We start from the raw sequence: 17587 nt of genomic DNA on the forward strand, positions 1-17587 counted from the left end.
GCAGGGACTGAGATCTTGTCACATGTCCTTTACATCCCTGTCTCCTTTAAATTTTGATAGCATTAAAAATTTTTTTCAGAGTTAATAAGCAGGTTAAATATAATAACTCAAGAGAGTTAGTGAGCAAGAAAAGAAGGTAGATCTGAGAACATTACCCAGAAGGTAGTAGAATAAGAAATGAAAAATGAGAGAGAAATTAAAAGATATAAAGGATAGAGTAAGTTTTCCCTCCCTCCCCACATACCTTCACATATAACACAAACACACATAAAATATTATAAAGAAGAGAATGGAGAATGGAGGAGGAAAATATGCAAAGAAATAACAGTTGAGAATTTTCCTGACTTAAAGACAGATAACTTGAAACTTTTGGCTTAAAAAATAGTTAACCCCATTATGTATAAATAAAACTAGATGCATGGTAGTAATGGTGCAGAGCACAATTTTTTTTTTAAGTCTTTCGAGCAACCAGACAGAAAATACTGATGATCTACAAAGGAGTATGTTTATATTGACAGCTTCAATACAGACCAGAACACCATGAAACAGTATCTTGAAAGTGCTGGCAGAGGGTGGTGGTGGGTTGTTTGCAACCTAGAATTCCACATCCATCTAAATTGGTATTCAAGAGTGATAATGAAATAAACATTTCAAACAGCCTAGGATTATGCCGCTAATGGACGAATGTTCACTTAAAGAGTTTGGAAAATGTATTTCAAGAAAGAAGAAAATTGAACCCAGAGATGGGAAGGAGAGCAAAAGGTAATGATGAACAAAGATAATATGGGTAAATGTAAGTTAGGTGATACTGTTCAATTAAAAATTATAATGGTGTCTACTTAAGTAAAGAGTAATAGGATAGTACTAAAATATTTGGGGAAATAAGGTATAAGATGGGGAGTGGTGATTAGTGATTTTTTTGTGGCATGCAACTTGTATGTACTTCAATAAAGTTTAAAAAATTAATATATGCTACTTGGAAGAAAGGGTTATTGGAAAACAGATGTACTACCTCAGTGTCATTCCAATTAGTATGCCTTTAATTAAACTTCTTGGCAATATTCTGATAGTTTTAGTTGGCTTATGCTATAATTTGTTATAAAAATGAAAGTATTCTCATAGGAAAAAAAAGTAACCAAGGTAATTTAGAAAATAAATTTGGGGAAGGGTCTGTTGTAGGAAGTGGTACTACCAAGTATGAATCATTAAAACTATAGCATTAAGCGTGATCAAAACCGAAAGTTTCTGTGATGACTGCCCTTGCACTGTTCACCATGTAAGAACTTATTCACTATGTAAGAATTTGTTCACCATGTAAGAACTTGTTCGTTATGCTTCAGAAGATTGGAGACTGTTGAGAATTAGGCTTGGGGTTGATTAATGATTGTGCATTGAGTCCCCTATACAGAATTTGATTGTTGTTAACAATCAAATAATAACAATCAATAAATATGAGAGATGCCCTCTCAAAAAAAAAAAAAAACTATAGCATTAAGGAAGTGTGGTATTGGTGCAGAAATAGACGTTTGGAATAGAATAGAGAATCCAGTAATGAAACTACACTTACATGGAAAAGATGTATTGTTCATCAAATGGTACTGTGGTAATTTGTTGATTAAAAAAAAGGTAACAGCCAGTCTTCCTTTTTCCCAACCAAATAAATTCTTCAACAAATAATTCCCAAATGTGGTAAACAAAACAGATTTATATTTTAAAAAGGAGAAGAAAAATTACAACCTCAGTGTCTGGACGAATTACTGAAGATGTAAAACCCACCACCCACAAAGTAAAAGATAGATAAATTGAACTATAGTGAAATTAAAACGTCTGTGAAACAAAAGACATAATAAGTGAGGTGGAAGTACAAACCACAAATTGAGAAAAGATATTTGTAACTCATAGAATCAGTAAAGGATTAGTATCCAGAATATATTAAGAACTTAAAAAGGTAAAGCAACAAATGATAGGATTGGGCATCTTTTTTGCAGAAGAGGAATCTCAAGTAATCTGAGAAGAAAACAAGAAGTTTCTCAAATTTATTATTGACTCTAGAAATGTAAATTAAGGAAAAGTATATGATTTTACACTCATCAAACTGACAAGAGTTGATGTCTGATATTACCAATTGTGAGTGATCATGTGCAGCAATGGGAACCTTGATACAATGCTTTTGGGAGATAAATTGTTAAAGTAATTTTTTGATACCTATGAAAATTGAAGGTGTTTATACCTTATGATCCAGTAATTCTGTTAGCCATGTAACCTAATAGGTCTTTACTGTTTTTTGGTGCCATAGATCTCTTTTGAAGGCTAGTGAAGAAGGCTAAAATAATAGTTTAAGTCCATATAATACATAGGATTAAGTGAAAATGAATGATAATGAGTTATGAAAAATGCTTAAGTTTGTGATTTCATATAGTGTACATTATTAGTGCATACTGATATGATTTACTGCAAGATCTAATAGCTATCATAATGTCAAAGTAATGATTAGTGTAAAATGATACTTTGAGATAATCTGCACTGTTACGTGTTAAAATATCTAAGTCTGCTTGTGATGAAAATCACTGGTCCTGCTGTTTGGTAGCATTCATAATGAAGGAAATGCTAAATTTGAATTCAAGGTTGATGAAAAATAAATATTTATTTGTTTTCACACAAGTTCAAAAAATCTGCCTCAAAGGTGTTTGTGGACCCCAAGTTAAGAACCTGTATCTTAAGACACTCTTAAACATATGTCCAAGGTGATTAACATTGCCACACGATTGCAGTATTGTAGTAGCTTAAAATGAAGAGCAGCCTAAAGATTCATCAGTAAGAGATTATATAAATTATGATATATTCAGAAAATGGATAACTATGTTAACAGTGATAATAAACAAAGCCAACTTGTAATAATAATATGGTAGATCTCTTGTAATATCTCCTTGTATGCCATCATTGGTGGTCTCAAATCAGTACTGAGTGTATGATTTCACTTACTTGTGGAGTATAAAAACAAAGCAAAACAGAAGGAACAAAAGAGCAGTATACTCATAGACACCGAGAAGGGAATAGTGGTTACGAAGGGCAAGCGGTTGGGGAGGGTTGGGGGAGGAGGGTGAAGGGGATAAAGGGGCCCAATAATTCGCAATCACAATATAAGTTGGTCACAGGGACAGTAGTACAGCATGGAGAATATAGTCAGTGATTCTGTAGCATCTTACTATATTGACAGGTAGTAACTGTGCTGAAGAGGGTAAGGATTTAATAATATGGGTAACTGCTGAACTGCTGTGTTGTATATTTGAAACCAAAGTAAGATTGTATATCAATGATACTTTAACAGTCTCCAACCAAAGAAAAACCAATACTGAGTCAAAAAAAGCAGTTTCCAAAGAACACATACTCTATAATGTCATTTTATAAAATTTCAACGTTTTATATAAAATGTAAAAGTCCATTTGGGAATGGTGTGTCTAAATTTAGGGTAGTGCTTATTCACAGGTAAGTAGTAGTTTTGGAAGTCTAGTTACATAGGGGTCTTTACATTATGTCTGTAATGTTTAATTATTTTGATGGACACATTGATTTATCGTATGCCTGGGATATTTTGTTAAAATATTATGTGTTACATGCTTTGACAGGATATTAGTATGACAGAGATAGTTTTAGTTTTAATTTACAAAACGATTCAGAGTTCGTGTATGTGGGACCTTGTCAAACTGAACAAGTTAAATGGTTTTTTTCCCAGTTCATCTCAGGTAAGTAAATTAACCTATGAAGTGCCCGGTGCTTTAAACATGTGACAAAAGCATGCCTAGTAGATTATTTAATTCCTAAAATAGTCCTGTGAGGTGAACATATGTATTCCTAAAGGAAATTCTAATCAAAACAAAAAAAAAAACAATTGTAATTTATATTAAGATCTTTCTGCTTCCAAAGCCCTGCTTGTTCCTAGCAATAGATGACTTAATTTAGAAGTGGGAGTTAACTGTACCTACAAAATGAGACTATGTATGAAGCACATATTAATGGTAAAAATATGAAAATAATCTCAAGTATGATTTTATATCCATATTTTTCTTAAATACACTTTAGCCTGTTCTCACACCGACAGGCTGATGAAGTTACTAGTTATTAGTAACATTTGTGTTAAGTGTTCTTGTTTTAACACTATAGATCATTATATTTAGTACATGTTTACCATCTAAATTTAACTGTGCCTTGGTATTTTATTATTTTAAACCATATTCTCTTTTGGCTTTTGATTTTAGGATCGAAAGTTAACAAAGTCTGAGAGGCAGAGATTTAAAGAAGAGGCTGAAATGTTAAAGGGCCTTCAACATCCTAATATTGTTCGATTCTATGATTCTTGGGAATCGACAGTAAAAGGAAAGAAGTGCATTGTTTTGGTGACTGAACTTATGACATCTGGAACGCTTAAAACGTAAGTCCATCAATATTATAAAAGCTGACCAACAAATATGAGAGAACTTGGGTTTCTTATTTCAGGGCTGAGGAGTCCTACTTTTGTTGCCCAGCATGCTATCCTAAGGAGAGACTCCTCCAGTCGTTAGTATATTACCACATTTTCCTGTCTACAAAGTCCTCTGGTGTATAAAGTGGTCTGATATTGCTAAGTATTTATTGCTAAGTATTAAAATAAGAAGTTACTGCAGAATAAAACTATTTTAAGTCATAGTGATTAGTATTTCTAAAATTGAGTGGCTGAGGGATCAGAAATCAAATGACAAGGTAGCCCTCTAGTGGTTAAAATGAGGTTGAAGCTGCTTGTTTTATCACATTACATTGGGCAATTTTGCTGCATCTATGCAAATATTGTATCAAATGCAAATTGCGTTGTGACAGTTACTAGTAGTTAATTCCACTTTCCATAATATCAGAAATTGAAGCCAAAACAGCTAGACCTAGCTCTTCAGGTCATGGATAGGTCAAATATAGAACTCTTATAATAAAGAGCTTTAAGGTAAAAGTTGGGAATATATCTTTGGAATCCCAGGTCTCTTAGTATCTACACTCAGAGAGGAAAACAGTGTAAATTTTTTGTTATGGAGGAATTGGATTTTTAAAATTATCTCTGTAGTATATATTTATTGTGTATTACTTTCTTCAGTTAAGGCTACTGAGCTGATTAATTCCAGATCTTTGAAATAGTCTTGTGTCCCCTGCATGTAGTTACTTGCATGTATTCCTGGATGCTCAGGATTAACATGCTAAAGAGCCAATAGATTATTTCCCCCCTGCAAATTATAATTTCCCAAACAATTTCTCCCAAATTTGTGGTAACACCTTTATTCTAGTCCTTCAGGCTTCTTGTTATTAACATGCCTGTTTCTTCCACTAGCACTCCCTAGCACTATGCCTGAAACTTGATTAATACTTGAATGATTGAAGGAGAATTATAATGGTAGTTGTGTGTATATTTGCATTTTGAGATTATTTTCACTGATTTGGATACTAGGTGGATTGTCAGTAGTTGGTCAGGCATACCCTGCAAGAGTATTTTACAACAGTTTACTTTTTGAAAAAACCATATTGTGGGGCTTTGGATAACATAGTAGGCTAAGCCTCTGTGGAGTCGCCTACCCCCATCAACAGACTAAAATGTGGAATATAATTAAAGCTTTTTCAATAAATATCCAAGCTCCAAAGAAAGAAAGAGTAACCTCCAGATGAAAGGCAAAGCAGAGGTGACCCAAAGCCAAAATGGGCCAGTTTTTTGTTTGTTTTTGGGTATGTGAAATATACATATGGGGCTTGAGGATTGGATATTAACATTTTAGTGTACATGCAAGGACAAAAGGCCTTAGAACTCAGTAGAGAGGGGAACTGGAACTTAGCCTGTGTCAAAAAAACTGAATTACCCATGGAAAGGGAAAACTTGCAGACAGTGAAAGCTATGAGGAATTTTGTCCCTCTGCCCAGGACTTTGGAAGAGGAGGGAGTAAATAAAAATCTCAGCCTAGGTCTTATGTAGATGTCTCTGTAATATAAATATGTACTAACTACTTGATGTGGGAACCCTAATTCCAGAACTCAATGGAAACTCCCAGGGACATTTTCATTCTTCATTGGTAATAGCATCCATAGACAAAACAATCCTTAGAGAAGGTGACCTCACAATTAAATTATGGATTACACCAGTAAAGATGATCAGGTACAACTGGAAAATAGCACTGCAGGAATTAAAGATAGTGATAGACAACTCTCAAGGTGGTTACAAAATAAGCATGTAACTGGAAAAAGATACCAGTAAAGATACATGTAAGTCTATATAGTAATGTACAAGCATTTAAAATGCTACAAGAAGGAATAGAAACCCTGAAGAAGGAAAATAACTCCATCAGAAAAAGCTCAGGCATAATTAGGAAAGATTGAAAGAACTTCTTAGAAATAAAAAAATCATTAAAATTAAAACTTCAGTTGTAAATTAAATAACAAACTAGATTGAATCAAGACTAAATCAGCAGAAAAAGATGGAGAATATGAAAAAGATGAGACATGGAGTACATTAGATTTAATTATCATTCTTGAAGGAAAGACAATATTTGAGAAGAGGATGGCTTAGAATGAGGATGTGTGTATAGTCCTAAGCAAATAGGTTTAAAACAAATTCATTTTCTCATATAATTACAGATGACCCTTACATAGCCATTAAAACAAATGCTGTAAACTTGCTTGTTAATACTTCATTAACAGTTTAACTGAGCAGAACATTAAGTTGTTTGACTATAACAAAAAACATCCATATTCCTATCTGGAAGAATACAGAACAATTTAGGAACATTGGTAGCATTTGGTGAGGTGAACGGGATGGGAATTACAGTTGACCCTTGATCAGCAGGGTGGGAGGATAAAGGGATGCTGTCCCCCTTTGTAGTCGAAAACCTGCATATAACACTCGACTCCCCAAAAACTTAATGACTAGTAGTCTACTATTAACCAGAAGCCTTACCAATAACATAAAAAGTTAGCACAAATTTTGTATATGTATGTATGTGAATACTGTGTTCTTAACAATAAGCTAGAGGAAAAAAAGTATTTTTTCAAATTGTTACACATCTCCAAAGAAGTTTCCAATATATGTATAGAGGGAAAAAATCTGCATATAAGTGGACCCATGCAGTTGAAACCCATGTTCAAAGTTCAACTATATATGCTTTTTGGACTTTTTGAGTTTCTGCCTTTGTTCCACATAGGCATAAATTTGTAAGCTTAAAAATTGAAACAAGTAAACACCCATACCTGAAAAGTAAGATGGAAAGATATAGCTTAGAAAATTTGATTCAGGAAATGGAAATAAATTTAGATTTCTTTTTAAATTCAGGTGAAATTTCACATAACATAAAATGAACCTTTTTGAAGTGTACAATTCAGTGGCATTTAATATATTCACAATGTTGTAACCACCACATTTATCAAATTCCTAGAATGTTCATCACCTCAAAAGAACACCTGATACCCATTAATCATTTACTCCCCACTCCTCACCCCACAGAGTATGTTTACTCTTTAATTGCACACTGTCTAAATTCCTAGGCATTTTTCTTTTTAAATGTAAAGTTCTCTTTTCCCATCACCCGTTTCAATTTCAGAGCCTTAAAGTTAGGGTGGCGAGAGTGTGCAGTAGAAAGACTCTAGACTTAGAGTAGAAACTATGAGTTCTACTCCCAGCTCTGCTTCTTCTGAACAACTATGATTTGGGGCAGCTCCCCGTCTCAGGGCCTCAGCTCTCCATGTGTAAAATCAATTAAGAGGTTGAAACGAGGTGATTTCTAGGATTTATATGGGAATTTTTTTACTGTGGTTAAAAAAGAAAAAAAATTACCAACTTAATCATTTTAAAGTGTACAATTCAGTAACGTTAAGTACATTCACATTGCTATGTAATCAATCTTCAGAACTCTTCATCTTGCAAAACTAAATTCCATTAAGCAATTTCCCATTTCCCCTTTGCCCCACCCCTTTGTTCTTATTTTCAATATTGCCTTGGCACTTTAGGGTCCCTTGCAATTCCCTGTGAATTTGAAGATTAGCTTTACATTTCTGCAAAAGGGCTGATAGAATTTTAATTGTTATCTATAGACAAAGTCAAATGTATCTGTAAATACATTGAATCTATCAGTCATTTTGGGTAGTATTGTCAACTAGCTGTATTGTTTTCCAATCCAATGTATAAAATGTCTTTCATTTTATTTAGGTCTTCTTTCATTTCTTTGGTTAAATTTATTCCTAGGCGTTTTATTCTTTTGGATGCTGTTGCAAATGGAATTGTTTTCTTAATTCCCTTTTCAGGTTGTTGATTGTTGGTGTACAAATACAAATGATTTGGGTTTGTTTTTCTTGCACTCTTGGAACTTAGTTGAATTATTTTATTAACTCTAGATGTGTGTGTATGTGTGTGTGTATTCTTTGGAGTTTTCTATATATATGATCATGGTATTTACAAATAGAGGTAGTTTTACTTCTTCCTTTCCAACTATGATATCTTTATTTCTTTTTCTTGTCCAGATGCTCTGGCTAGAACGTCTAGTACAGTGTTGAAGAGTAGTGGCTATCCTTGTTTTATTGCTAATCTTACTGGAAAAGCCTTCAGTGTTTCACCATTGAGTATGACACTAGCTTTGGGTTTTTTACAAATGCTTCTTAATCATGTTGAATGTATTCTCTAATATTCCTAATTTGAGTATTTTTACCATAGAGAGGTATAGGACTTTAATGCTTTTTGTGCATCAACTGAGGTAATCATGCTTTTTTTTCTCTTTGTTCTATTTAGGTGTACTATGTTGATTGATGTTGAGCCACCCTTTCATTTCATGGATAAATATACTTGGTCATGGTGTTGTATAATCCTTTTACTATGCTGTTGGATTCAGTTAGCTAATACTTTGTTGGGATTGTTGAATCTGTATTACTAAGAAATATTGATATGTAGTTTTCTTGTGGTATTTTTCATATCAGGGTAACGCATGCCTCACAGAATGACTTAGGAAACATTACTCCTTTTTGGAAGGGTTTGAAAAGAATTGGTGTTAATTCTGCTTTAAATGTTTGGTAAAACTCAGCAGTGAAGCCCATCTGTCCTCAACTCGGTTGGGAGGTTTATTGAGGAAATGTTTCGTGTGCATTTACAAAGAATATTCAGCTGTTGTTGGGTGTTGTGTTCCATATGTTATTGTCTAGGTAGTGAAAAGAGTTGTTCAAATCCTTTACTACCTTAATGATCCTCTGTCTAGGTGTTCTATGCCTTATTAAGTGGGGTATATAAGTCTCCAACTATTACTATAGAACTGTCTATTCCTACCTTCAATTCTGTCAATATTTTCTTCATGTATTTGGGAGCTCTGATATGTATGTGTGTATGTGTTTATAATTGTTATTTTCTTTATGAATTGATCCTTATGTCAATATATATCTCTTGCATCAGTTTTTTTATTAATCTGTTTATCTGATATTAATATAGCCACCTCACCCTCCTTTCGTTACTATTTCATGGAATATCTTTTTCTATTTCCTATCCTTTCACTTTAAACCTATGTGGGTCTTTGAAGCTAAACTGAGTCTCTTCTAGACAGCATACAGTTGGTTTATATACATATGTCTTCATTCTCCTATCTCTTGTCTTTTGATTAGAGAACTTAATCCATTTATATTTGAAGTAGTTAATGATAACGCTTCTGCCATTTGCAATTTGTTCTTTGTATTTCTTAATACCTTCTTGTTCCCCATCCCCTTCATTACTTTCTTTTGTATTTAATTCTTTGTAGTGTTCCATTTTGAAACCCTTGTCATTTCTTTGTGTATATTTTTTAGATATTTTCTTAAGGGTTACCTTGAGGATTACAATTACTAACATCATAAATTTCTAACACTCTAGTTTGAATTGATACCAAATCAACTGTAATAACATCTACACTTTCTGTCCTTACATAGCTTTGCTCCCTCTTTTGTTTTTCTTGTCACAGATTACATCTTTATATATTATGTTCCCATTAACAAATTTATAATCATTTTGTGCCTTTGTCTTCTAAATCATGTAGGAAATGAACAGGAAATCATCTATAAAGCAAAAATACATTAATGCTTATTTTATATTTAGCTGTGTAGTTATCTTTACCAGAGATTTTATTTCTTACTATGGTTTAAAGTTACTGTCTAGTGTCCTTTCATTTCAGTCTGAAAGATTTCCTTTAACATTTCTTGTAGGGCAGGTGTACTAATAACAAATCCCCCCAGCTTTTGTTTATTTGGGGCATTTAAACTGGGAATCAGTTAATTTTGCCTTCATTTTTAAAGGATAATTTTGCTGGATATAAAATTCCTGGTTGGCAGGGTTTTTTCCTTTTAGCACTTTAAATGTGCCATCCCTCTGCCCTCTGACCTTCAGGGTTTCTCCTGAGAAATTGGTTAATAATCTTATTGAGGATCTCTTGGTCATGACAAGTTGCCTTTCTCATATTTTCAAGATTTTCCCCTTTGACTGTAAGCAATTTAAATAACTATCTCATTGTGGATCTCTTTGCATTTATCCTTCTTAGAGTTTGTTAAATTTCTTGGATCAAACTGGGAAAGGTTTTTGCTGTTATTTGATGAAATATTCTTCTATTACTTTCTCTCCTCTTATTTGGGACTCCTGTTGTGCATATGTTGATTACCTTAGTGGTATCCCACATGTCTCTTAGGCTCTCGTGATTTTTCTTTATTCTTTTATCTTTCTGCTTCACAGACTGGATAATTTCTATTGCAGCCTCTTTCTTCTTCCTGCTCAAATCTGCTCTTGACACACTTCAGTGAATTTTTCATTTCAGTTACTGTACTTTTCAGTTTCCAAATTTGTTTGGTTTCTTTTTATAATTTCTATGTTTTTACTGATACCATTTGTTTGTTGACCTAACATTTCCTATAATCTTCAGCAGTCATTGTTCTCAACATTTAGTCTTCCAGTTTTGTGGGGATGGGTACCATAATTACCCCCATTTAACCATGAGCTGGTTGTCAGTTCACATTAAATATTTCAGCACTGAAAAACTGATTAGGAGCTATGATTATGAGTGTGGGGCCTTTGAACTACTAAGCTTTTCTTCAAGACGATTGGTCCTGAGTCAGCTGTAATGAAAGACTTGGAAATGCTTTATTAGGTAGAGCCTTTTTATTTATTTAAATTTTATATCTTCTGCACTGATGCTACCTTGTCATTTATCTTGTTTGGCTGTGGTGGTTTTAGGTTATTTTCCTATTTTTAGCATCACTTCTCTCTCACCATATTTAGCCTCTGTGAGTTTGAAAACGTCCCATTTATAGTTGTATGGGACAAAGTGGATCTCTTGTCCATATTTTCCCCTTAAAAGCAATGTTGCAGTAATCATGCTTATACGTATGTCCTTATTTATTTTTGTGAAATAGATTTCTAAAAATGAAAGATGAGTCAAAATATGCATAACTTAAAGTGTTTTCATTAAATATTTTTGAAATTATTTTATAGGAGTATAATTAATATAGAGTGTTGTATTTGTCTCAGGTATAGAACATAATGATTTAAAATTTGTATATATTGTGAAGTGATCACCTTAGAAGTCTAGTTAACATCTGTCATGGATCGTTACAGAATTTTTTCTAATTTTCTTATGTGAAGAACTTTTTTTGTTTTTTTTATTGTTTTATTTATTTTGTTATCATTAATCTACAATTACATGAAGAACATTATGTTTACTAGGATCTCTCCTACCCCAAGTACCCCCCACAAACCCCATTACAGTCACTGTCCATCAGCATAGTAAGATGTTGTAGAATCACTACTTGTCTTCTCTGTGTTGCACAGTCCTCCCCTTTCCCCCACACCCCACATTATACATGCTAATCATAATACCCCCTTTCTTCTTCCCTGCCCTTATCCCTCTCTACCCTCCCATTCTCCCCAGTCTCTTTCCCTTTGGTAACTGTTAGTCCATTCTTGGGTTCTGTGATTCTGCTGCTGTTTTGTTCCTTCAGTTTTTTTGTTCTTTTACTCCACAGATGAGTGAAATCATTTGGTATTTGTCTTTTCTCCGCTTGGCTTATTTTATTGAGCATAATACCCTCTAGCCCCATCCATGTTGTTGCAAATTGTAGGGTTTGTTTTCTTCTTATGCCTGAATAATATTCCATTGTGTGTATGTACCACATCTTCTTTATCCATTCATCTACTGATGGATACTTAGGTTGCTTCCATTTCTTGGCTATTGTAAATAGTGCTGTGATAAACATAGGGGTGCATCTGTCTTTTTCAAACTGGAGTGCTGCATCCTTAGGGTAAATTCCTAGAAGTGGAATTCCTGGGTTAAATGGTAAGTCTATTTTGAGCATTTTGAGGAACCTCCATATTGCTTTCGACAATGGTTGAACTAATTTACATTCCCACCAGCAGTGTAGGAGGGTTCCCCTTTCTCCACAACCTTGCCAACATTTGTTGTTGTTTGTCTTTTAGATGGTAGCCATCCTTACTGGTGTGAGGAGATATCTCATTGTGGTTTTAATTTGCATTTCTCTAATAACTAGTGATGTGGTGCATCTTTTCATGTGTCTGTTGGCCATCTGAATATCTTCCTTGGAGAAGTGTCTGTTGAGCTCCTCTGCCCATTTTTAATTGGATTATTCGCTTTTTGTTTGTTGAGGTATGTGAGCTCTTTGTATATTTTGGATGTCAAGCCTTTATCAGATCTGTCATTTATGAATATATTCTTCCATACTGTAGGGTACCTTTTTGTTCTATTGATGGTGTCCTTTGCTGTACAGAAGCTTTTCAGCTTGATATAGTCCCACTTGTTCATTTTTGCTTTTGTTTTCCTTGCCCAGGGAGATATGTTCATGAAGCAGTCGCTAATGTTTATGTCCAAGAGATTTTTGCCTATGTTTTTTTCTAAGAGTTTTATGGTTTCATGACTTACTTTCAGGTCTTTGATCCATTTTGAATTTACTTTTGTGTATGGGGATAGACAGTGATCCAGTTTCATTCTCTTACATGCAGCTGTCCAGTTTTGCCAGCACCATCTGTTGAAGAGACTGTCATTTCCCCATTGTATGTCCATGACTCCTTTATGGTATATTAATTGGCCATATATATTTGGGTTAATGTCTGGAGTCTCTAATCTGTTCCACTGGTTTGTGGCTCTGTTCTTGTGCCAGTACCAAGTTGTCTTGATTACTGTGGCTTTGTAGTAGAGCTTGAAGTTGGGGAGTGAGATCTCCCCTCCTTTATTCTTCTTTTTCAGGATTGCTTTGGCTATTCGGGGTCTTTGGTGTTTCCATATGAATTTTTGAATTATTTGCTCCAGTTCATTGAAGAATGTTGCTGGTAATTTGAGAGGGATTGCATGAAATCTGTATATTGCTTTGGGCAGGATGGCCATTTTGACGATATTAATTCTTCCTAGCCAAGAGCATGGGATGAGTTTCCATTTGTTAGTGTCCCCTTTAATTTCTCTTAAGAGTGACTTGTAGTTTTCAGGGTATAGGTCTTTCACTTCTTTGGTTAGGTTTATTCCTAGGTATTTTATTCTTTTTGATGCAATTGTGAATGGAATTGTTTTCCTGATTTCTCTTTCTATTGGTTCTTTGTTAGTGTATAGGAAAGCTACAGATTTCTGTGTGTTAATTTTGTATCCTGCAACTTTGCCATATTCCGATATCAGTTTTAGTAGTTTTGGAGTGGAGTCTTTAGGGTTTTTTATGTACAATATCATGTCATCTGCAAATAGTGACAGTTTAACTTCTTCTTTACCAATCTGGATTCCTTGTATTTCTTTGTTTTGACTAATTGCCGTGGCAGGGGCCTCCAGTACTATGTTGAATAACAGTGGGGAGAGTGGGCATCCCTGTCTTGTTCCCGATCTCAGAGAAAAAGCTTTCACCTTCTCACTGTTCAGTATGATGTTGGCTGTGGGTTTATCATATATGGCCTTTATTATGTCGAGGTACTTGCCCTCTATACCCATTTTGCTGAGAGTTTTTATCATGAATGGATGTTGAATTTTGTTGAATGCTTTTTCAGCATCTATGGAGATGATCATGTGGTTTTTGTCTTTCTTTTTGTTGATGTGGTGGATGATGTTGATGGATTTTTGAATGTTGTACCATCCTTGCATCCCTGGGATGAATCCCACTTTGTCGTGGTGTATGATCCTTTTGATATATTTTTGAATTCGGTTTGCTAATATTTTATTGAGTATTTTTGCATCTACATTCATCAGGGATATTAGTCTGTAGTTTTCTTTTTTGGTGGGGTCTTTGCCTGGTTTTGGTTTTAGGGTGATATTGGCTTCATAGAATGAGTTTGGGGGTATTCCCTCCTCTTCTATTTTTTGGAAAACTTTAAGGAGAATGGGTATTATATCTTCTCTGTTAATGTCTGATAAAATTCCAAGATAAATCCATCTGGCCAGGGTTTTTTTTCTTCGGTAGTTTTTTGATTACCACTTCAATATCTTTGCTGTTAATTGGTTTGTTTAGATTTTGTGTTTCTTCCTTGGCCAGTCTTGGAAGGTTGTATTTTTCTAGGAAGTTGTCCATTTCTTCTAGGTTTTCCAGCTACTTAGCATATAGGTTTTCATAGTAGTCTTTAATAATTCTTTGTATTTCTGTGGGGTCCGTCGTGGTGTTTCCTTTCTCGTTTTCTGATTCTATTGATGTGTGTTGATTCTCTTTTTCTCTTAATAAGTCTGGCTAGAGGCTTATCTATTTTGTTTATTTTCTCAAAGAACCAGCTCTTGGTTTCATTGATTTTTTCTATTGTTTTATTCTTCTCAATTTTGTTTATTTCTTCTCTGATCTTTATTATGCCCCTCCTTCTGCTGGCTATAGGCCTCATTTGTTCTTCTTTTTCCAATTTCGATAATTGTGATGTTAGACTATTTATTTGGGATTGTTCTTCCTTCTTTAAATATGCCTGGATTGCTATATACTTTCCTCTTAAGACTGCTTTCGCTGCATCCCACATAAGTTGGGGCTTTGTGTTGTTGTTGTCATTTATTTCCATATATTGCTGGAACTCCATTTTAATTTGGTTGTTGATCCATTGATTATTTAGAAGCGTGTTGTTAAGCCTCCGTGTATTTGTGAGCCTTTTTGCTTTCTTTGTACAATTTATTTGTAGTTTTATACCTTTGTGGTCTGAAAAGTTGGTTGGTAGAATTTCAATCTTTTTGAATTTACTGAGGCTCTTTTTGTGGCCTAGTATGTGGTCTATTCTGGAGAATGTTCTATGTGCACTTGAGAAGAATGTATATCCTATTGCTTTTGGATGTAGAGTTCTGTAGATGTCTATTAGGTCCATCTGTTCTAGTGTGTTGTTCAGTGCCTCTGTGTCCTTAGTTATTTTTTGTCTGGTGGATCTGTCCTTTGGAGTGAATACGTGTTGAAGTTTCCTAAAATGAATGCATTGCACTCTATTTCCTCCTTTAGTTCTGTTAGTATTTGTTTCACATATGCTGGTGATCCTGTGTTGGGTGCATATATATTCATAATGGTTATATCCTCTTGTTGGACTGACCCCTTTATCATTATGTAATGTCCTTCTTTATCTGTTGGTACTTTCTTTGTTTTGAAGTCTATTTTGTCTGATACTAGTACTGCAGCACCTGCTTTTTTCTCCCTTTTGTTTGCTTGAAATATCTTTTTCCATCCCTTGACTTTTAGTCTGTGCATGTCTTTGGGTTTGAGATGAATCTCTTGTAAGCAGCATATAGATGGGTCTTGTTTTTTTATCCATTCAGTGACTCTGTGTCTTTTGATTGGTGCATTCAGTCCATTTACATTTAGGGTGATTATTGATAGGTATGTACTTACTGCCCTTTTAGGCTTTAGATTCGTGGTTACCAAAGGTTCCAGGTTACTTTCCTTACTATCTAAGAGTCTAACTTAACTCACTTAGTATGCTGTTACAAACACAATCTAAAGGTTCTTTTCTGTTTCTCCTCCTTTTTCTTCCTCCTTCATTCTTTATATTTTAGGTATCAAATTCTGTACTTTTTGTCTATCCCTTGATGGACTTTGGGGATTGTCAATTTAATTTTGCATTTGCCTCGCAATCAGCTACTCCACCCTCCCTACTGTGGTTTTACTACCTCTGGTGACAGCTATCCAACCCTAGGAACACTTCCATCTATAGCAGTCCCTCCAAAATAGACTGCAGAGATGGTTTGTGGGAGGTAAACTCTCTCAGCTTTTGCTTATCTGGAAATTGTTGAATCCCTCCTTTAAATTTAAATGATAATCGCGTCGGATAAAGTAATCTTGGTTCCAGGCCCTTCTGCCTCATGCCACTCCCTTCTGGCCTGTAAAGTTTCTGCTGAGAAGTCTAATGTTAGCCTGATGGGCTTTCCTTTGTATGTGATCTTATTTCTGCCCCTGACTGCCTTTTTTTTTTTTTTTTTTTTGGAGAGGGCATCTCTCATATTTATTGATCAAATGGTTGTTAACAGCAATGAAATTCTGTATAGGGGACTCAATGCTCAATGTACAATCATTAATCTACCCCAAGCCTAATTCTTGTCAGTCTCCAATCTTCTGAAGCATAATGAACAAGTTCTTACATGGTGAACAGTACAAGGGCAGTCATCACAGAAACTTTCAGTTTTGATTACACATTATGAACTATATAGAATCAGATCAAATATGAATATTCATTTGATTTTTGTACTTGATTTATATGTGAATCCCACATTTCTCCCTTATTATTATTATTATTTTTAATAAAATGCTGAAGTGGTAGGTAGATGCAAGATAAAGGTAGAAAACATAGTTTAGTGCTGTAAGAGAGTAAATTTAGATGATCAGGTATGTGCCTGTAGATTAAGTGTTAATCCAAGCGAGACAAGGGCAATAAAACATCCACAGATGCAGAAGATTTCTCTCAAAACAGTGGGGGTGAGGTTCTAAGCCTCACCTCTGTTCATCCCCAATTTCTCACCTGATGGCCCCCCTGCGACTGTGCCTATCTTAGGTTGTTCCTCCCTTGAGGAATCTTACCTGTCTCTGGCTAACCAGTCATCTTCCGGGGCCATACAGGGAAATGTAAAGTTGGTAAGTGAGAGAGAGGCAATATTGTTTGAAAAGGTTAGCTTTTTACTTTGCCGATTTATGCCCTGTGGCTTTTATGCCCAGTATTTGTCTTGAGGTATCTTTACCACTTGGAAGAATTATGATACTCGGTAAATTCGATATGAGGCACAAATTCTATTTAAGGGTTGTAATTAGAAAGGAAGAAGAAAAGCTATAGGAGTAGCAGACGGTGCCTCTGACCGCTTTTAACAGTCTGTCCTTATCCTTAATCTTTCCCATTTTAATTACTATGTGTCTTGGTGTTGTCTTCCTTGGGTCCCTTGTGTTGGGAGATCTGTGGATCTCCATGGCCTGAGAGACTATCTCCTTCCCCACATTGGGGAAGTTTTCAGCAACTACCTCCTCAAAGACACTTTCTATCCCTTTCTCTCTCTCTTCTTCTTCTGGTATCCCTATAATGCGAATATTGTTCTGCTTGGATTAGTCATACAGTTCTCTCAATATTCTTTCATTTTTAGAGATCCTTTTTTCTGTCTGTGCCTCAGCTTCT

At 34.8% G+C, this 17587-nt stretch overlaps 1 protein-coding gene across 15 annotated transcripts in view; it reads left to right on the forward strand.

The window, feature by feature from the left end:
• WNK1 (WNK lysine deficient protein kinase 1) overlaps positions 1-17587 on the forward strand; it is a 179231-nt gene that overhangs the window by 76754 nt on the left and 84890 nt on the right. For all 15 annotated transcript variants that reach the window (XM_073223926.1, XM_073223917.1, XM_073223918.1 and 12 more), the window contains exon 2: positions 4257-4429. In XM_073223926.1, the coding sequence (XP_073080027.1) occupies positions 4257-4429 (173 nt within the window). The remainder of the gene's footprint in view (positions 1-4256; positions 4430-17587) is intronic.

The sequence above is a fragment of the Manis javanica genome, chromosome 15, assembly GCF_040802235.1.
Source record: "Manis javanica isolate MJ-LG chromosome 15, MJ_LKY, whole genome shotgun sequence".
Classification (NCBI taxonomy): Eukaryota; Metazoa; Chordata; class Mammalia; order Pholidota; family Manidae; genus Manis; species Manis javanica.